At 38.9% G+C, this 21941-nt stretch overlaps 1 protein-coding gene across 4 annotated transcripts in view; it reads left to right on the forward strand.

The window, feature by feature from the left end:
- The first annotated feature begins 4112 nt into the window (after positions 1 to 4112).
- The window catches only part of peli3 (pellino E3 ubiquitin protein ligase family member 3), a 44546-nt gene continuing 26717 nt past the window's right edge, over positions 4113 to 21941 (forward strand). For 2 of the 4 annotated variants that reach the window (XM_067580968.1, XM_067580970.1), the window contains exon 1: positions 4114 to 4447. Coding sequence is in view for 1 of the 4 variants with exons in the window: in XM_067580967.1 (XP_067437068.1) it covers positions 4634 to 4638 (5 nt within the window). In the remaining 3 variants the exon portion in view is untranslated. Of the gene's footprint in view, positions 4650 to 21941 lie in introns of all 4 variants that reach the window. The other 2 variants (XM_067580967.1, XM_067580969.1) reach the window with 2 other exon arrangements.

Here is a 21941-nt window from a genome sequence, read left to right on the forward strand (position 1 = left end):
TCACCACCAGATGGCGCCAAAGTAGGAATTTTCAAGTCCTACACCTTGGCTAGTAGCTTTAAAGGGGCACTCTGTTGATTTTACACATGAAGATAATGTACTCACCATGAGGAGTACTACGGAGCTTTTAAAAACATGTATACAACATACAGACATCATACTCAATGATGTCATAGTGGTGTCATCAGGGTTATCACAGCTTTGGCTTGGAGACTACAATTTTTTTTTTTTTAACAGAAAGCCTGTGTTGCAAAATGGGGGTGAGGAGTTTGAAAGACAATGGCATTTACTAGGCAAGGAGGATTGGAGTTGACCTATATTAGGGACTAAAAGTCAGAATGTCTCTGCCTCTGCTGCTTCAATTTTGACCCCAATCACAAAACATAAATAGACTTTTAAAAATGATAATGATTCTTTGTCCCAAGCAGAAACTGGCAAACATGAAGTGTAATATGACAATCTGGTGACTCAAAGTTGTTTTTATTGATGGCTTATAATTGATCTATAAAGCATAAATAATTACTTAATAACCATCAGAAAAAACATACTTGCAAATGTGCAGTTGAAGCATTTGAATCAGTTCCAATGTCCTAATATGCTGAGTCTATTAGCAGTCAAGTTTAAGAACACCTCAATTTTTCCCATTTTTATTGAAATTTACATACTTTAATGTCTCAGTGTACTCTGAAATTAAAGCATTGAACAAATTAAGTGGAGATAAAGAAATCTTGGAATCTTTTTGTTTGAAGTTTAATCTAAATTCTTGACTCATCAAAATCTAAATCATCTTTTTGCACATATAATGGCCGAATACACATTCTTTCCACAACGGAAATCAAATATTGTCCTGAAAGTTCTTCAAACACTGTTGCAGAAGTTAAATGTGTTGCACTTGCAGGTTGCTTTGCTTTCACCCTTTTGTCCAGTTCATCCCAAACCACCTCCGTGACTGTGCTGACCACGACTTGAAGCCTACCTTCTTGTTCATTTCTTCTAAGGTTCTGACAGCCTGGAGGGAAGTTTTGGATCATTATCTTGCTGTAGGATGAACCCCTGACCAGCTAGGTGTGAACCAGAGGGTACTGCATGGCTCTGCAGGGTGCTGTGCTTGCCCTTTGGTCCAAGATGCCAGTCACTCTGTGTAAGTCACCAACTCTGGATCCAGCAAAAGAGCCCCAGACCACCACACTTCCTCCTCCATGCTTTTATTTAGACAGAGGGTTTGGAAGTAAAGAACTAAAGTATGTACATCTATGGCATTTGCATCAACTTTCAAGGCTTTATTTACTTCCTTTGCTGCAGAAAAGCTGTGAGTTGTTAACCCATTAAATGATTCCTAAGAAAAGCCTTTTTTGTAACTCTGAATTTTACATTATTTTCAGTTTTTGGTAACCTTAACTGTTTTTTGTACCATTTAAGGTTATTCACTGGACTTGAACTGCTTAAATTTCAATAAAAACTGGGAAAAATAGGGGTGTTCTAAAACATTAGACAGTAGTGTATAAACAAAAAAGTATATTCCAATCACAAGATACAAGTGAATGAAGCAAAAATAACTTTATTATACAGATGATATTGATGATTAAGTGTTGTCAAAGGTCTTTGGCGCTCTACAGGGAGACTGAATCGAGGGACATCAGCAGCAGAACATCCTGAGCAGCAGCAAGATGAATACCCCCATGGAGTCTAGACACTGGTGATGGTGGTGGTTGATGACTTCTGCTGAGACTGATAAGGCTGATGAGGTTGACAAAGTGATGCACTGATGAATCTGCAAAGACTGAGCAGTTATGGGGAGGTAGTGAGGCACGCAAACAGCACCATGAAAGCACTAAGGCAGAGATAGAGAAAACATATTTAAAAAGACTGCCACAATATGATAATAAAGGTGACAATAAAGGTGTGTCACTGTGCTACTGGTTAGATGTGACCAGCTGATTTGAACAGCTGACACCCAGGTGAATGACAGCAAGGAAATTACGAGTGAGAATGTGTGAGGGATGGGAATGACAGATGGTTTGAGCAATAAAACTACAGCATGGAAAAGATAAACTTCCTGACTGAACATTCAGTAGGCTCCATATAAACAAGGTAAAATGTTTTTAAATGCTAACTCTTTGCTTGTGAGATGTTGTACAAGGGTTACTGTTGAAACTGAAGCACAAGTTGAAATGTCAGCTGAAGCATTGAAAGGATCGGATGTGTCTATCAGTTGAGCTGTAAGCTACGAAAATGGACGATATGTCAGTTGAATGTTAAACCACTGCAATGAGCTAAAGTTTCAGTTGGAGTGAAAGTGCTGAAAACAATTGAACTGTTACTTTGAGTGTATTCACTAAAAGCAATTGAGCATTCATCTACAGAATACACGAAAGTAGTTGACATGTCAGTTGAAGAGCCTGCGATGTAAGCATTTGAAATGTCAGTTCAGTGTGTGAACGCTGAAAGCAGTTGCACTGTCAGTTAAAGAGTAAGAGATGAATGCAGTTGAAAAGTCACTTGTAAGTTGTGAAAGTAGTTGAACTCTCAGTGTGTAAGAGATGAAAGCAGTTGAACTGTCCATCGAAGAATAAGAGATTAAACCAGCTGAAATGTCAGTTGAAGAAAGATAAGAAAACAGCTGAAATATCACTTAAGGATTGAAAGCATATGAAATGTCAGTTGACATGTGAATGCTGAAAGCAGTTCCATTGTCAGTTAGGTAAAAGTAAGAGATGTAAGCAGCTGAAATGTCAGTTCAGTAAGAGATGAATACATTTGAGATGTCACTTGACTTGTAAGTTGTGAAAATAGTTGAACTACCATTTGAAGAGTAATAGATGAAAGTAGTAGAAATGTAAGTCGAGTATGATATGAAAGCAGCTGAATTGTCAGTTGAAAAGTAAGATAAGAAACCAGCTGAATTGTGAATAAGGAGTGAAAGCATTTGAAATGTCAGTTGACATGTGATGACTGAAAGTATTTTGAACTGTCCGTTGAAGAGTAAGAGATGAAACTAGCTGAATTGTCAGTTGAAGAAAGTTAATAAAACAGCTGAAAAGTCATATAAGGATTGAAAGCATATGAAATGTCAGTTGACATGTGTCCGCTGAAAGCAGTGGAGTTGTGAGATGAAAGTAAGAGGTGAATGCAATTGAATGTATGATGGCGTGTAAGATGCATTTACAATGAAAACATGAAGCCTTCTCATTTGTTTGAATAACACCAGTCCAGCATTGAAGGCTGTTTTTGGTGTGAAAGTAGTTGAAATGCCTGTTTAAGGGACAGGTTCACAATTTTTCAAGTGTATCTGTTTTAAAACAGCAGTCAGGTGCCCATTTGAACAGTGAAACAGGTTTTCCTTGCTGTAATTATTCCTCCTTCATACTGGCTATTAAAAGATCCCCTTCAAATGTGCTTTCAATGTAAGTGTCGGGGCCAAAGTCCAGTGTGTCCACACAGTCATTTTGTGCAAAAATGCATTTAAAGATTTATCTGAAGCTTTAATGAGGCTCCAGAAGTCTAAGTTAGTCATGTCAAGTGGATATCTGACACATTTACAGTCTTTTCAGCATCAAATGCCCTCTTTGTGTTTCCCTGTTGAGCTGCGATGGAAGTATAGTAACAAAAAGAGGGACTTTGGCACTGCAAAGACGGTAATGTTGAAAGACATCTACTTGATTTGACTCATTTGGACGCTGAAGCTTCATATTAGCTTCAGATAAACTTTTAAATTCATGTTTGCACAGAAGGAGTACTGTGGATTTTGTCCCCATCAGTGCATTATGAAGGGATCTTCTAATGCTCAGTATGAACAGGAGGAATGATTATGTCAAGAAAAACATGTTTCAATGTTCATGAGGGCTCCTGACTGTTTTAGGACAGTCTTGAAAAATTGTGAACCCATCCAATATGGAGCTACCTTTCATTTTTATTCTAAAGGAAGAAAATGCATCACATGAGGCAGAGGGTGGATTTGGACACTTCTAGTGAAGGAGAATATGCCTGTCAGCTAAAGGTGATGCATAATCATAATTTATCTGGAGGAGCTCTTGAAGGCAACATATTTGGAAATAGGAATTTACCAGGAACCCTCAAAGGCAACACAATATTCGTGTGACAAGATTTTTTTTTTTCCTTTCTCGAACCAGAGAGAGAGAGAAGAGAGAGAGAGAGAGACGTAGGCGTGACATCGGGCAGTCTGCTGTTATATCCGGGAGGAACGAACGTGTCTCAGTCTCCGGTGTAACGTGAACGGAGGAGAGGCGATGCTACCGCTCCCGATGTCCTGTGCTGCTCCTTCTTCTTCCTCATCACTCTTGTTCTTCACGCTTCCCAGGCCGCACGGGGACTGACAGAACCCGTACACACAGACACATACACATACACACACACACATACACACACCCAGAGGAGGAATACGCACAGATCCGACCGGTCCCGGACTTCCATTGGCAAACATCAGCGGGTACGGGCCTGTTTATCTGATTTCTCCCATCACCTGTCTGTATCATAGCGGCTACATCCACAAAAAGAGCAGATGGCAGGAGACGCCTGTTATCTGCTCTTCTAGGGAGGTGATGGAGGTTAAAGTCACCTTTTAATTTGTGGATTGTTGACTTGATCACCGTTGTTCAAGCTGACGTGAATCTTGATGAGGTAATTGATTGGTAAGTGATAGAAGTGATGCTTTAATGGGAGTTTTTAGAACGGATTTTGTACATGTTAGTGACTGAGAGCCTTTTTATTATTGTCTTGTACATCACTGCTACTGGTGTGTGCGTGTGTGTGTGTGTGCGCGCGCGCGCGCGCAGATGTATGTTTTGTGCGTAAGGAGGGTGTGTGTGCGTGCTGATGTCTTCCTTATATGTACTGTGTTGTCTGTGCAGTGGAATCCCCTGTGTACAAACCCAGCCTGCCTGCATGCGCTTTAAAAATGGCACCATGCTGTTTATGTCGTCAGAAACTCATGTTCCATTGCTTAAAACAAAAGGGGGGCAGAAATAAGAAACGTTCCCTGGATGCTGATTTCCTCCTTTTCCCAATTTTATGTGAAGCCTGTTTATGGCCAGATCCGATCAGGTTACTACATCATCGTGTCCTGATATGCGTCCATCCACACAGCATGGCCCTGGGAAAACGCAATCTGCTGCAATCCGCACAGATAGAGCAGGAATAATAAAGACTCCACAGAGGAGATAGAGGCCATGTTTGAATCATCCTGGACCAGAAACGAAGCATTTCTGGTGCATTAACATTTTCATGTAATATTTCCATGCTTCTAGATGATTCGCTTACAAGAGGAGAGGGTTCAGTGGGCTGGTAGTGGGAGAATGGCTCAAAATGGCTCACAGTTCAAAAAGTAGCAGTGCTTTTATGTTAGTCATAATCCAACAATATTTTAGTTTGCTGAGTAATGAGTCCAATTAGTATCTTGCTGGGAAAGGACAGTTTCATCTGTTGTAGATCCCTCATGGTGAAAATTTTGTTGTGTTGTTGTGTTGTAATCAAGTTGATGCTGCTTGCACATATATGAGGCCTAAATATTTCAAACCAGATGGTACAGTCAGTGGTGTCCTCCTCTGCATTGTTGGATACTAGTGCAGTGCCCGTCCAAAACATGCCTGTTTGGAATGGGCTGATTGCTTGGCCTCTGGTATTGTTGCTTGTAGCTTTCTCGAGAACCGCTCATTCAAACAACTTCACACTTGACACTGCACTTCCTTAGGAACCGCCAAGCGTGAAGTCAATAGGATGATTGGTTGTCGAGAAAATTGATTCTTGGAGAATACTACCTGTATATATATTTCTTATTGTTTATAATGGATAGATTCAAAAAACTTTCATCTGATAAGAGTGTCATTAGGATAAGAGTCATTAACGTGTGGGATAAGAGTGTCATTAACATGTAGGATACAAGTTATTAACATGTAGAATAAGAGTTATTAACATGTAGGATTTATGATTTGATTTATTTATTTATTGAATGGGACAGTGTGCAGTTTGAAACATTAAAGATGCACTGCACTAGAGTTAGCTTGAAGCTAATTTGCATCTGTAGTCCCTGACAAAAAACATACAACAGTACAACAAAAAATAGTAAAGAGCAACCCCCCCCCCCCCAAAAAAAAACAAACAAACAAAAAAAAACCACACAGAACACACCATACAAAATACAAAGCTACACACAGCACATCACACACACCCACAATGTCAATTAAGTGTCATTAACATATAGGAGTAATCTAAATGTTACAAATTCTTGTATGTAATTTACCTTTAAAGTCTGTTACATTTAATTTAATTTTCACATAGAATTTAACCTGGAATTGGTCAAATTTGATTATATAACACCAAAATAACAAGTTCTTTACTCTTAAAATATCTGTATCTGCCTTTAATATCACCCCATTAAATTATTGTTTTTATAAGCCTACAGTATGGCTACTACTTTAAGCTGTGGCTGTGGTAATATAATGTACAAATACAGAGAAAGCAGTACCTATCACTATCTCGCATCTTGCAGTAACATACTATTACAACTAACTAGGGACCAGCCAATACTGGATTTTTGGGGCAGATGCAGTAAAAAAATCCTGATATCGATATATCGGCCAATAATCTTATATGCACAGAATATATACATGAACACACAGTTTTTGCAGTGATCCCTCAAATGTGGTTATCAAACACTTGTCACAAAGATATGTAATGGAGGCATGATATTTTACAGTTTAACATTGAACTTCACCGTATAAAGTGACATCAGTGCACTGAAACATTAAACTTCACTTGGAATTCAATCATTATAAATTACTATAAATAAAAAAACACAGAACAAAAAAAAACATATGTACATATATATTTAACTTGAATTAAGAAAAAGGATCAATAAAAATGCTGCCTACATAACTATATCAGCGACTATATAAAAAAATCAGCGCATATCAGACTACATATACGCCAATATTGATATATCTGTGAAAGGCTAATATCAGCCAATAATATCGGCTGACCGATATATTGGTCGGGCTCCACAACCAACATATTAGCAGTAGTTGTAGGAGACCAATAAAAGTAGGCCAAGTGGTGGTAGAATTTCCATCAGTAATAGTATAGTAGTGCTGATAGTAGCTGAACACTACCCGTAGTACTGGCAGTGGTAGTAACACTAACTTCAGCAACAGAAATAGCATCAGTAATTGTAACAGTGTTGGTAGTATCACTGGTATTAGCTTAGAACTGGTAGCATTAGTAGTGGTAGCAGTAGCCCCTTTTACACAGCCTGTTCAAGGCAGAATGCTGTACCTTTATTCCGCCTCACTGTTCTATATAAAGGTAAAGACACAGAGTGGGGGGGTAGGGTTGCTCCGACAGTAAGCCGGCTACGGGGGTAATCACAGAGCCGGATCAACATCTGTGTCAAAGGGAAAGTCGGCACAGTGGGACAGGGAGCTGACAGGGAGCTGATGCTGTTATGTTACAAGTCATGCCTAGATCCAGAATGCCAGCATGCTATGTAAAAGCACACACGGGGGCGGCATTATGCCGGCTTTGTTTGGTTCAGTGTAAAAAAGCAAAGGATGGATCTTCTTTACAACTATAATGCAGGATCTCGGCATAAAAGAGCTTAGTAATATCAGTAACACTAATAGTAGTTGGTGTCAGCAGTAACTTAATTCTAGTGGTGGTGGATGTGTATGTCTCACCAGAAAAACTACTGCAATGGTTATTTGGTCAAACACATAAAACAACTTATCTTTACGTTTTCCTGGCAAGTGACCTCTTGTGGTTGTGTGGGTAATGAATTAATCATGATAATGACTGGAAGTAACTTGACTTTGATATAGTGCTGCCATACCTACAAAGTGTCCCACTTTGACTTGGAGTCCACGGTTCACATTCCGACTCCAACCAACAATCAACATTGGTGTCTTTTAATCATGACCACAATCTTTCCTTAACCAAGTAGTTGAACTTAACTAAACCTCAACCAACAAGGTGGCTGATCAGAAAATGCTTGTATAAGTCAATTTTGTAATGGTTTATGTGTTTTGTAAGGCACTGACAAACAAGTTTGTATTGAAAATGGGACGCCAGATCAAAGAATAATTATAGGGATTGGTTTGGAGGATAAAAACAAATGACCTGTGCTGTCATTGAGGACTTGTTGAGATTTTTAGGTTTTCTGATGAGCTCTTTTCTTCTTCACTGTGAAGAAACTGAAGTTGAAGACATTGGTCATAAAATAACGGAGCTTGAAATGAAGGCAACTGAGACAAACACAAAATTACTAACTACCCAAAATAGATAGAATTTGACTGTTTGACTGTTTTTCATTACTCACCATCAAAATTCAATAAGATTACTGAGCTATGCTGCATGTTAGTGGGAGATTACATTCATGTTTTCTGAGACTGCAAGTAGAATTTTCTTAGATGAATTTGTGGTGATCATAATCTCCTGGCCAAAGCCACAGCTTCAACTGAGATTTTTTGTGTGTAGCAGCAAGATGAGGTAACACAGCAGCAGCCCACCTGCCAGGCTCTTACAGAGCCCAAGGGGTCAAACTGAGAGGAGGTGAGCCTGCAACAACAATGTGAGATTTAAAATAACACAAAAATAGTTTGAGCTGCCGGTAAAATTTTCTGAAGTGGTTCTTTGAGCTCTGGTTTAAACCTGTTTCAGTTTGAAAGCAAATTCACTTCAACCGTGAAACCGTTTAACTGAGGGAAAAGGAGTTCATCGGGGGTAAGAAAGGACCATTAGGGATGGTCGAAGAGCTTGGATTGTCAATCCAGTAGTTGGATGTAGGCCCTCATGTTATGATGATCCGATACTGGTGAACACTGGTCTTTCATTAATGACTGGATATATTGTAGATCCCATTTCCACCTAGTGATATGTGATCCGTATATGCACAATGACAACTGATCATGGGGCCTTTACATTTAAACCTAGTATTTAAGTTTGCATTATCTCATTGCCTGCATTATTGGATCAAATTAGGCAGGCGGAGCATAAGGTCAAAGGAAGCAAAATAGGATATTCTTGAGGGGCAATTATACATGCAAGGCAATCCTAACCCATGTGACATGCAGTGCTATGGTAGCCTTGCCAACAAGGCTAACTTTAATTATACTGTAAGAAGGTAGCCAGAGCCAGGGGATAAGCTTACTAAGTATTAGCTTGGCTAATGCTTAGCAAGCCATTAGCTTGGCTAATCAGCTAATCAGTCATGTGACCCTCTTCTGCTCAATGAGAGCTCTTTTTTTTTTTCCTTTGCAGAGGAGGAGTTCATCTGTAGCTTTTTGATGACAACTTGAGATAACAGAGGCCTGTACTACGAAGCAAGTTCAACATACACAGGATATCTTTTTGTTATCTGGCTTCACTGGCTTAACCAGAACTACGAAGCTGGTTATCAACTAGCTCGGTCTACCTGGGGTTTTCCTATCCAGCTACGAGCACGTTCATGTGAAAGAGGTGGGGTTGTTAATTATGAGTGACATTGTCAGAACCTTGAATGAAGTACCTCATGATATGAGATGAAACAATGATACCAAGTACCTGCAGAAAACTTCCGTCATATTCAATAAAGTAGTGAAATGTGAAATGTAAATGACAGCCTGTAATCATCAACAGAATAAGAAGATGTAAAAACACTAGACATAATTTCCACATATTAAAAGTAGGCTACAGCTTAAAATACATGTAGGAATTATTATATATGACTTAAGTATAGAGAGATTTTTTTTCTATTTAGTTGGATGATGAAAAAACCATTCTGAATATGTCACATAAAAAGACAAACTTAAAAGTAATACCAAACTGTTTCTGCTACCGAATGACTGATGAGGTCTATCTGACCCAAATGTTGCTTTATAATCATAGGAGCCAATTAACAGTGTGGATTATTTTTCTGAAAATCAACTTTATACTATTAAAATGCAGCTGAAATCATCATTATGTGATTAGTGTCATAAATGATCTCTCCATTTGTTAGAAGCTCTGTTTTAAAACCAGAGTGGAAATAGAAAGTCTGGAACAATAAAATGTTTCCACTGACATATCAAAATATGTATCGCTCTTTTTACTTGTCACTTCATTGTAAACTCAGGACTTTTGTCCATGTTTGGATCTTGTAGGAATGATGACTCTTTTTCTCCCAGTGATCTGATTGGTCAGTGGTTGGGGTGTTGACAGGTTGTGATCCGAACCTCTGAAGTTAACCTGCTCTGGAGCAGGTTAGTTGTTCAGCATAAGTTACCATGGTGATTTATCCCGGTAAGAAGTTAACCAGCATCGTAGGACTGAAAACCCAGAGGTAAACCTGAAGTTACCTCGCTAACCCCAAATCCTGCTTCGTAGTACAGGCCTCAGGAAGAGGCTGAGCTGAGAAGATTTTATTCTTGTATATGTCCATACTGCACAGATGTCAGTTATACATGGCTGAGAACCGGGAGGTGGTTTGGCTCACAATCCATTCTTAAACAAAAACCTTCATGTTTTGTTCCATGACATACAGTAAAGAATGAATCCAATTTATTACGACTTGGCTGTAATTTTCATAGTTTTGGCCATCATTACTATAAGTCATAATAACATTGTACTCACCAAGTTCTTTGCTGCGATCTTGGAGGACAGTAACACTAAAAAAGAAGTCAGATGGGGCAAGACACACTAACTGTAAAATGATCAGACAGGTTGTAAACACACCCCTGGGTTAGTCAAGTTCTGGAAGAGAAAACAAAGGTGAACAGTAAAATTATCAGCCAAACTGCTGTAAGCATCCATCACAGTTTATATACCCACTTCCTGCTTCAATTTTGGTCTCCTGTACTTAGTTGTGCTGGCTCAGTTTTCCTTGAAATTAGGGAATTGTATTTAGGGATTATCAGCAAAATTTCAAATGCATTCACTTTCACCTCTAAACAAAGTGCTTTAGATAATCTGGATCAACTGTTGGCTTGTTTGTTATCTGTCTGATCGTCTGACTGCTTGTGTTCCAATCAGAAGTTGTTGTGGCGATGTTGCTGTGTTCCTACATGACAGTAATTAACTTGGTAAGTACAATGTTATCACAACTGGAAGAAATGGTGGACATAACTACAAAGACAAGACCCAAGTTAAAATAAACCAGAATTAAAGTTTCCCTCCTTGATTTTGTTACAGCAACAGCAACACTGAATCTCAATTTTTCTTCCCAGTTCACTTTCTCTTCACTTTCCCACAGGAATGGAGTTTAGGGTGGAGGCACTATTGGGTGCTATGAGACTACTAATCAGTTTATCTTTGCACATTTGCCTTATTTTCTGGAATTGTGTGGCTCAAAAGTGCTGACTCATTTCCAGTTACCAGAATTACAAACTATGATGCTCTATTAGACAGTTTACAAGCTCATATATTATGTTGTATATCAACATGCATGATGACCCATGTGGTGCAAGACAGTACAATTTTGAAGGCCTTAAAATCAGCACCTGATAAAATAATTGTTGAGTCATTGTCATCACTTACAACCCCATCCTTATCCATTTGAGCCACAGAAACAAACTGATTGTCCCTTTGTAGATATTAAATATCTGCACAAAATCTCATCTTCAGTCCGAAAGCATTAATAGTGACCTTCAGGAAGCCATGAAGTGCGTGGTACATTGGCTTTTGTGTCAGCTGTTTGTTGACTGCCATCTGAAGTGTAGCGACTAGTGCTTAATGATGAGAGGAGAGAGCAAAGGTGAGAGTCTTAAACATTCACTTTCACTTTAATCTCCCCTCTCAGGGTCAAGCCTGTCTCCAAACAGGGCCATGTGAACTGGCCTTCTTTGATTTTCAAATGGACCTGATGAGTGCTACAGGTGCTACACTTCCTCTGCATCTGTGTCTCAGTCTCTCTCCCTCTCTGAACATTTTCCACTCTCATTCTTTCTAGCTCTTTCTCCTCATTTTCTATCGCATTACTGCATCCCAGACAGCAGGGCCATTTAGGAGCAGACAGGACTGCAGGACACATACTCCATCACAGCATAGCAGTACCCAGACACACACACACACACACACGCTCATATATCACCATTGCTAGCTGCATAATACTAGGTGGGTTTATAATCATGGACAGAAACTTCTGGATTATGTAAATTATGCAGGATAGTGATTAAAGATGCATGGTATGATATGATGTAGTAGTTTGATTAATTACATGATGACATACCCTTAAAGGAACACTGTGATATTTTGGGACAATCCTGTTTACAATCTTGCGCTTATTTCACAGCAAATATGTGAGAGTGACTGGCATTCTAGTGGCTAACTAGCTTACTAATGCTATGTACTACATCAGACTGTATATAATTGTAATATTAATTTTCTAACCTGGTATCCTCAGTCTACCTAATTTTTTCTACCAGGATTTTTACCTGAGTCTTAGTAGAATTCAGAAATGCACAAAATTAACTTTTCCTCTGTTCCTCACTACAGTGAGATCAGTACCATCATAATTTTTGCCTTTTGTTAATGCCATATTCCCATTGAGCACATGTTGTGCAGGTCGATATATTAGGTGTCAAAGTTCAATCCATTTGAACTTTGACAGTGAGACCTGGGGCCGCTTTCTCCTTTTGAAATAATGGCCTTGCTCTGCACAAGCACATGTGCTTTTGGTGTGAAGCCAATTGGGCGAAGATTATATTAGCACTGCATCATAAGACACAGCTGTACATTAATGTCATGAGAGCTCAGAGTTATTTTGTTTTTGCTTCATCCTAACCAATCTATACAGAGTGACATGTCTGTCCTACCAGTATCATTTTCCGTCAACATGGAAGCTGTGGTAGCGTTTGCTTTGCGAAGCACTTAGTTTAATGTTTTTCATGACGATTGAAGAAATATGTAGATTTAAGAGTTCTGTAAATCAATGTACAAAAACCTGTACAGCTACATCCATCTCAGCCATGTTTGTCGCCATTTTTGTGGCCATTTGTCCATCACTGTTTTCCGAAGATGTAGCTAGCTGGCTTGCTAGATGTGTAGAAAGATAATGTTCCCATATTAAAGTTGCTTTCAGGCAGCGAACTGCTGTTTGCCGCCAACAATGAAGAGCAGCGGAATGTAACTAAGTATATTTACTCAAGTATTGTACTTAAGAACCATTTTGAGGTACTTATTATAGGAGTATTGTACTTTTCACTCCACTATTTCTTTTTTAAGTGGACAACTGCACACTTTTTAACAGTACCTTCAGTCTCCCACCAACAAAACACTGATTGGTCAATGCCAGACCTTTTTGAATAGAGTTGCAAAGTGGGAGGAGCTATTTCAGGCACCCCTGGTTCCAGAAGTAGAAATTCCATTAATTTTTCCCATAGACAATGTTATGTTATTCACAGTTTGAGCACTACTACAGCTTGGATCAATATGAAACTCTCCCAGTTAAATTATCAGTAAAAAAAAAAGATGAACAGCTGCATTAGAAAATATTTGGTTCTTTAGTAAAAAGTCAAAGGTACAAGACCGTGGACATAAAAAGTTTAGGGTAGAAGTTAACTATGACTCACAAGGTGCATTTCAGCAAGAAACAGCCAGTCACCAAGTTTAACATTCAGTCATGTGCACTTTAATGACAAGCTGAAGCTAAGGTGTGAGTGAATCAGTTTAGTTTTCATTTTTGGGTCACTTTTTAGTGAATTCATCAACTACGGCTATTGTTTAACTTCAATGACAAAGCATTTTGAACTCTCTGGTTTGCCTCCATGGGTTCTTCTCCATAGCAATGGCAGCCAAAGTTCATGGGTATTGTACCAACAAACTCACAGACAAAACATGATTTCTCAGAAACAAAGTTGAAATAATTAAAACTGGTGGTGATAATATAAACCCATAGGATTGTTATATTATCCAGGAGAGTCCTGAGTTTCTATGTTCAGTAACATTGAGGAGATCATTTCCACTCCCCAAGGACGGTGGTGTCCACGGGTCACACAGTCTTTTAGAGGCTGTAAGGGGCTCAGTTTCAAAGCTACAGTGAAGATACTAGTATCATATGACAACCTAGGCAACCTAAGGAATCCATTGGTACCAACCAAATGTCATGCTAACTTAATTGGTAAGGGGGCTAAATAACGCTCCAAAGTTACACTAAATTTTGGCAAGGGAAAAACTGGCATGGCCATTTTCATAGGGGTCCGTTGACCTCTCACCTCAAGAGAGGTGAATGAAAATGGGTTCTATGGATACCCACAAATCTCCCCTTTACAGACACGCCACTTTATGCTAATCCCAAGCAGTTTTGGGCAAAAACCATGCAGTTTTTGGCATGCAGTATAAATGTGCAATTTTTGCCTATTCTAAAAATTGTGTATTTTAATATTTCTGCATATTGGGGTCCCTAAACAGTCTTGGAATTGCATAAATTTGGCATGACCGGAAAGCTGAGACTCTTGTGGATTCAATGAGCCCAATTGTATTCATGTGTGATGATGTTAGTTCCCATAGGAGCCATTTCATTGAAGTGAGATCATTTTTTGAAACTTGACCTCACTTGACCTCACCTTTTGTGACCTCTAGGATAATCACAGCCTTATGAAACTTTACAACCACAAACTAGAGGCCTAGGGCATTCAGTGGATGTATGGCTTTCCTAGATATACAGCATGAATTTTTCTGTGGTGTTCCTCAAGGTCTTGGTGTCTTAATGTGGTATTTTGCATTTTTTGCACAAAAATTGCTGCAACAACTTATGAGACATAACTTTGCATGGGAATGGCCATCACACACTTCCATTATAATGTTCTAAGCCCTTATACACTCTAAACTTTCAAAAGTTGAATAGGTACTTAACCAAAACACAGCTCCCAGCTTTCAGATGATATATACGACTTCTATATGGCATATACTGCCACTCCCCCTAAATATCCCCCGTCCCCCCTAAAAATGGGTCTATGGTAGGGGGGCAAGAGTGGAAGAGGTTAAAGAAATTTTTGATATGGGAATACAGAATGAGGAAAAACAGATCCAGAACCAGTGGCCCCTGTCAATTTGAAACTCTATTGATTAAAAAAATTAGACATGTGGGTAATTTAGATGTATTTACCCCCAAAATATCAGTTAAAAAACACCAGTTATGCCATTATAAATGTTATAGTTAATTTTAAGAAAGAAAAACAAAGAAATGAATGGACCCATGCAAAACAGGGGCATTCAGAAAGAGAAAAGTGAAAGAAATGTAAGGAGTGGAGGCTTGATTTGGTTGTGGGGGAGGGTAACATAACTGTTCATAACACTGCCTTGTAGGATTTGTACAGTATGAAGTGTTACATAATGTGGAGCAGACGTGCTCTCTGGCTCTCACTGATGCTTTCAAATATTAAAACAGAGGAATGGCTGTTTCATACTGTTCTTTTACAGTCTACCCTTATTGTTACATTTAATTACATTTTAATAAGACCAAGACAATAACACTTTCTATATGACTTACCAACCATAAAGCACTAATACAGTTCTAGTGACTAGGAATATATGAAGGAACATATGAAGACAGAAGTGGAAAATCTTTAAACAGGTTGAAGAGGAGAAATAGTGTGATCCGTTTTGTCAGGAGGCCATAATTCACAGCAGAGTTCATTTGTCAGTTGAAGTATATTTAGCTCTCTGTTCATTTGTTTCTGGAGGAGACAAATTTGACTCTTCCTTTCTTTCTCTCTTTTCCTCTGTCTTCCTCTTCACACACACTCACCCTTCCCCTGCAGTAGGCGGTTAGAGAGAGTGAGGGAGAGGAAAGGCAGAAAAAGAAACAAGGACCACAAATGTCCAAGAAAAACAGGTTGGAGGGGGGATGTTGCATTACAGTATCATAATCAATGATAGTATGTATACACAGTGTTACAGGTCAAACAATTTGCTTGTATGTGCCTCCAAAAAAAGTCACGCCAGCAAGAAAATGTGAAAATGATCAGATGCACTGTTACAAATATTTTTTACTTGATTGCCTCTATTGAACACTTATTGTCACTTAATCTATCAGTTAGTTTTTTGATTAACTGATTTACTCATTTAATCCATTAAATGTCAAAATATAGAATATTTATTTATCTATTTATTTAATAGAGCCCAAAGTGACATCTTGAGATTTGTCCCAGCAACAGTGCAAAAACCAAAGATATTCAATTAAAATAGTGACGAAAATAGAGAAAAGCAGCAAATCCTCACATTTTAGAGGCTGGAACCAGTCAATGTTTGGCATTTTTACTTGATAAATTGCTTACCCCTTTTCCATATGATGTTATTTTCAGGATATGTTACACAACTTAGAAATCCCAACATTTGGCATTTTGTGGTGCTATAAATATTTTGAGACAGTTCTTATTAAAATAAGATTTTTACACAATTTGAAATTATGTGGATTTTTTGCTTCTATGTCCACAAATTTTCAATACACAACAATTATCTGTATATGAATGGTAGAGTAGAGTGTCACAGTCCAGAATGGAGGAAGCAAACTTCTTAGCTGTGTCACATCATCCAATTATATGTAACACTGCTCTACAGGAGTCACTGATACTTACATCTCTTTAATGAACTGTGTGAACTTATTGTTCAGTACCGTGTCAAGCTAGCTAGCCTGCTAACTGGCAGGTAGCAGCCTCAGTAGCTTTCCAGCTAGCCCCACGAGTCACTATGTCACCAAGCTGTTAGAGACAGAGCACAACGTGTCATACTCTGAAAACCATCGGTGCCATAATATGCAACCAAGGGCTGAAAAGCTAACTGTAGCTAGCTAAAAACATTAGATTTCATCGTGTCAAAGGATTATTTTAACACCCTGGTTCTACCAGAGTGGAAAAGGTAGTTTATAGCATATGCTGAAACCCATTACTTTGTATATGCTAATGGATGAATTCACGTCTACAGTAGAGATAGCACTACTGTATAGCAAACTACTACCACTACTACTACTACTACATAACAGGCTAGCATGACAGTTCTTTCAGCTGATACTGCTAGTACAGTTTGAAAACGTAGTTGAGGTCAGGTCAAACATAGCTCAGCTGTATGCAGGGTACCTATTCAGTGATTTAAACCATAGTCAACCATAGACTGTAAAAAAATATGGACGTAGCCTCCATGACATCACCCATTGGTTTCTGAAGAGCGGTTTTGAAGCTCAGAGTGGGCGGCTCCAGCTGTCGCCATCTTGGCAGTGCCTGACTCCGCCTAACTCCCGGCTAATCCAAAATGGGCAAAGAGATTGAGCTGAGGCAGGCTGAATGAAGCCTGGTTGCTGATCACTATAAGCCGATGATTATTATAACCAATTTTTTTTCTTTTTCTTAATATCCCATGCAGATTACCATTGTAAAAGAAAACTGAATAATAGGTTATCATTTGATGATGATTTCTTAAATATATCATACATGTTTCAGATAGTGTTTAAGTTCAGTTTAGTGTTAGTTTGTGTTTCACACATGTTCTAAATTCCTCTGTGCTATGTCTATTCTAAACTTAGTTCTTTGCTGTGTAAGATGAGGCAGTTGTGTGTTTAACAGTTAAGTGTATTCTGTTGTACCCTTACCTGAGCCAGTGATAAGATAAACTATAGTTATGTAGATGTTTATGTGTAAAACTGATAAGCTTTTAGAGGATAGTGTGGTTTGTCCTTAATTTAATATAGTAGTAATGTTATTTTGTGATGCTACTTGGTGCATGCTTATGTACTGTCATATATGGTCGTGAAGAAAGACTGTTCCTAGATTAGCTGAACTTTTGACTTATGTTTCTATCTGATGGTTGGTTGCTGACCTGTAAGGTTAGTAAACAGATGTCTTAAATTCTGTACAAGTAGTATTTAAGGGACTGGTTAAGTGCCAACCTTTCAGACAAAGAAAAGATAGCTAGGTGGTATGTATCTTTGTCTCCAGAACTATGATGCATTATACTTCTGATTGTATTATTTGATTACATTATTTCATAACCTGACAATGCTCTCTTTGTGTGTTTATTGAGTGATCAGCAATTTCCCATTATACCATATAATTGACATTTGTATATTTCTTACATGAATATAAAGTAATGATTCGCTATTTACTGAATTTTATTGAAAGTTGAACCAGAATCCACTTGTATCAGAACCAGAATCAACAATCTGTAACATTGTACAACCCTGCCATGAGGGGAGACAAACACATTACTAGGGGGAGGGGAGGACATTTTTCTTCGTTTGATAATGTTAAAAGTAAAGTTAGGCTTTGATGACGGCTTCCCGACTCATTTTAAAAAAGAAGAGAAAAAGACAGAGAGAGAAGCAGTGGTGAAGCGAGCTGGAGAGTGGATGAGGAGAGCAAGCAGTGGTGGTGAGAAAGCCGGTGAATGAAAGGAAGAAAACGTTATTTTCTGATTGTTTCATGGCAATTACAAATAAACACACCCACAGCCTGCACCTCCACACAACCCTGCAGAGGTGTGTGCCAACACCTGATAATGGTGCCACAGCCGCTAAATGCACATCATATGTGTATTGTGGGAGTAAGGTAAAAAGATTTTTCCATATGTTTTCATGTATGAAAAGACCCAAAATTAACACTGGAAGTGGACTATTGATTACCATAAGCGTATTATTTAAACAGCATTTGTATAGCTGTCCCAAGCTTTTTGATCCGTATAAGCAGTTGACCACTGTAACTGTGATCACTATAAGCGGTTTCCACTGTAACAGGCTGTAAACATGTTTATTTCTGCTGTAAAGCTGGGCATTTTAACATGGAGGTCTATGGGGATTGACTCGCTTTTGGAGACAGCCCCAAGTGGCTATCTGAGGAACTGCAGTTTTTGGCACTTCCACATTGGCCTCATTTTTCAGTCCTGGAAGTTGCTGCTTGCTTTCAACCTGCGTATTTTCTGTGACTAGTAGTATGTCCAGGTATATGTGTCATTTTTTGGAGGTTTTTGAGCTGAAGGCTGTCCATGCAGCTCAGGTCAGGTCTGTCTCTTCCACCACACAGCACAGAGCCCTGTAATGTTATCCACTTTTGCCTTCTTAAACGCTCAGCAGTTTTTAGGAATTTTTCTATTGTTTGCTAGCAGACGTAAGTGACAAGCAGGCACCTTAACTTAATACAAAGTCAATGGAGATAGATGAATTGTTTTCCACTCCAAGGTGGGCGGAGTTGATTGCACTCAATGTCTATTGCTACCAAGGCTTGGCTTCCACTACATTGTTGCACTGTGTTTTTTGATTCTGCCAATTCATGTTTAGTGTCAATTGTCATTGTCCAATCACATGCACATAATCTTGTGTTGTCTAGTGTTTTGTATTGTGATGACAATTAAAGGATAGTTCTGGTTTATCACACATTGGGTATTTTGGAGTTGTGGCCATTATTTTTATCAGTTATGATTTGTACTCACCACAGTAATTGCTAACATCTAGAAACCTGGCCATTGTTACTGTCAAAGTCATTAGCCAAAAGATTAGCTAAATAATCAAAACCACTGTGTTTTCTGTATGTATGGTTGGTCAAAATTGAACCAGGAAGTTGGTCTTTAATACGTAATGGATGTTAACATAATGGAGGGCAGTTTCGCCATTCGCCTTTGTGTTCTCCTCCAAGTTTACAACCATTACAACCAGTCTGACCGTGGAACTAATTTCTAGCGATGCATTAAATATACCAGCTTGTTTGTTGTTCTATTCTATTACAATTTACAATTACAATTTCTTTCCATGATTAGAGTTTGCCCTATTATACCCACAACTGTGAAATGAAAAATAAGAATTTGGGGTTATGAACCCAATAATGACATAATAAATGCAGTAAATTAATGACATTAAAGTATTTAAAAAAGAAATGATGGACAAAACTATGACAATAAGCAAATAATAATAACAAAAAGTATCTATTTTGTGTATATTTGTGTAATTATGTAGTATTATTACAGTGTGTTGTGCAGGGTTTAGCTACATTACCTTGTATTGCATTTTACATTGTCTGGTGTTTTATATAGAGGTACACTGCACTGTATTGTAATGCTGTGACGCAGTGTGTTATGTTGCGTGGTTTTGGTTGGTTGGTTTTGCGTGGTGTACTGGGCAGTGTGTTGTATTGTGTAATACTGTGTGTTTGGCCTGAGCAGCAGCAGAAGCAGTTGTTCCCACCACAGACCCTCCAGCAGCTCCACTCTGCTCCTATGGACCGCATTCCCTTTATCTATTTCTCTCTATTATTCTCTCCTTCCTTTGTCTTCCTTTGTCAGACAGCTCTTCTTTGTTTCCTCTCTCTCTCTATCTCTCTCTCTCTATCTCTCTCTCTCCACCCCCAGGATGGGGCTGTGGGTTGATTAGAAAATGCGTGGCACAGAACAGGCAATCCATCACCCTGCCAAAGCATGGCACTTCCACGCATGCGCTTGCTGACACATACACCCAAACACACAAACACACACCCTCTGCTTCACTCTCCTCTTCCTCATTTCCCTCCTCTCTTCATCACCCTTACACAGATATGTTCAAGCTTTGGAGGGGATTTTTTTTCTTTTTCAGGACACCAGCAGCATCTCACATCTGTCCCTGCTTTCATTCCTTCCTTCACCTCTCCTTGCCCTTCAAACCCACTCCTCCTCCTCCTCCTCTTCCTCCTCCTCCTCCTCTGACTCCCACCTCCCACTCCTCCTCCTCCTCCTCGTCTACATCCACTCATCCACCCATGGTAGTCACACCTCTTTTGCTTTTATGGATTGTTCTCATAGTAATTCCACTCAGTTAGATCATTTACAGTGGAGGGAAAAGTAGAAAAGAAGAGGCCACATTTTCAGTAAAAATATTTATTAACCTCTCACATGTTCAGACAGTAGGGAATGTCATCTCTTATGTTTTGCCTTTGACCTTCTATCCAGCCTCTATCTTCTAGTTCACAGGGCTCTTTCTTTTATACTTGTAGGGATTTTTTGTGTAATGTTTATGTGTTTCTTTTTTTTTTTTCATTTTGAATCATCCTCTCAATAGGAGTTGAAACAACCAATCAGCACGCTTGACATGCATGTCTGCACAGTGTTTGCAGAGATGTTTTACATATATCTTTGGAGAACCATAATTACAGCCCTAGGAAAAAGGATCACATTAATGAACACGTACACAATGTGGCTATAGAGTTGCTAAGTGGGAGTAGCTGCTGCCTCCGGAAGTTATTGTCACCATTCTGAATTCACATCTCAAAGTTTTCTATCAATGGTATCTTCAATGTTCCTCTTGTACAAGTCTCTTGTATAATTTAATGATACTATGGGTTTATGATATCAACATTAGTTTTAATTATTTAAACTTGCTGTCAAGGTCTCAGTATGCTTCAAACGAACTAGGTTTGTATAGCTTATAGCTGTTCCAAATGGCCACATTTGAAGGCGGGAAGAGAAGCCTGCCATTATAGACACTATGTTTCACTATGAAGGTAATTATGGTGTTGTACATGGTTGTTCACACAAAAAAGTGACAGAAATAATTGTGTGGAAAATAAAAATGAGAGCTTGACAGAAGTTCAAACCCTACCTACACCCAGCCAATCACTACATGAATTGGATGTGACTGTCAAATCTGTTTTGGAAAGGTGTGCTGTTAGACGGTGCAACAAGCACTACATATGAAGCATACTGACTCCCACTGAGCGGCACGTGCAATAAAGTTTTAAGCTAGGTGATTGGATGTTTTGTAGCAATATGCACCTTGTGTTGTAACAGTTCAATTTAGGACCCAAATGCAAACACAGACCAGGAGACACAGGAATGATTAAAGGGCAGTTTATTGTAGCTCAAATAGTAGATAGATGTGATGGCTTAGCTGAGTGTTCTATGGGTTTGGATATGGCAAAGGGGGCTGGCAATGGCAGAGCGGAGCAGGCAGTGGTGCTGGAAAAAGGAATGAAGCAGGCAGAGGGGCTTAAGGCAGGGCAGAGCAGACAGGGGATCCACGATCCAAACTA

Source organism: Thunnus thynnus, chromosome 22, assembly GCF_963924715.1.
Source record: "Thunnus thynnus chromosome 22, fThuThy2.1, whole genome shotgun sequence".
NCBI lineage: Eukaryota > Metazoa > Chordata > Actinopteri > Scombriformes > Scombridae > Thunnus > Thunnus thynnus.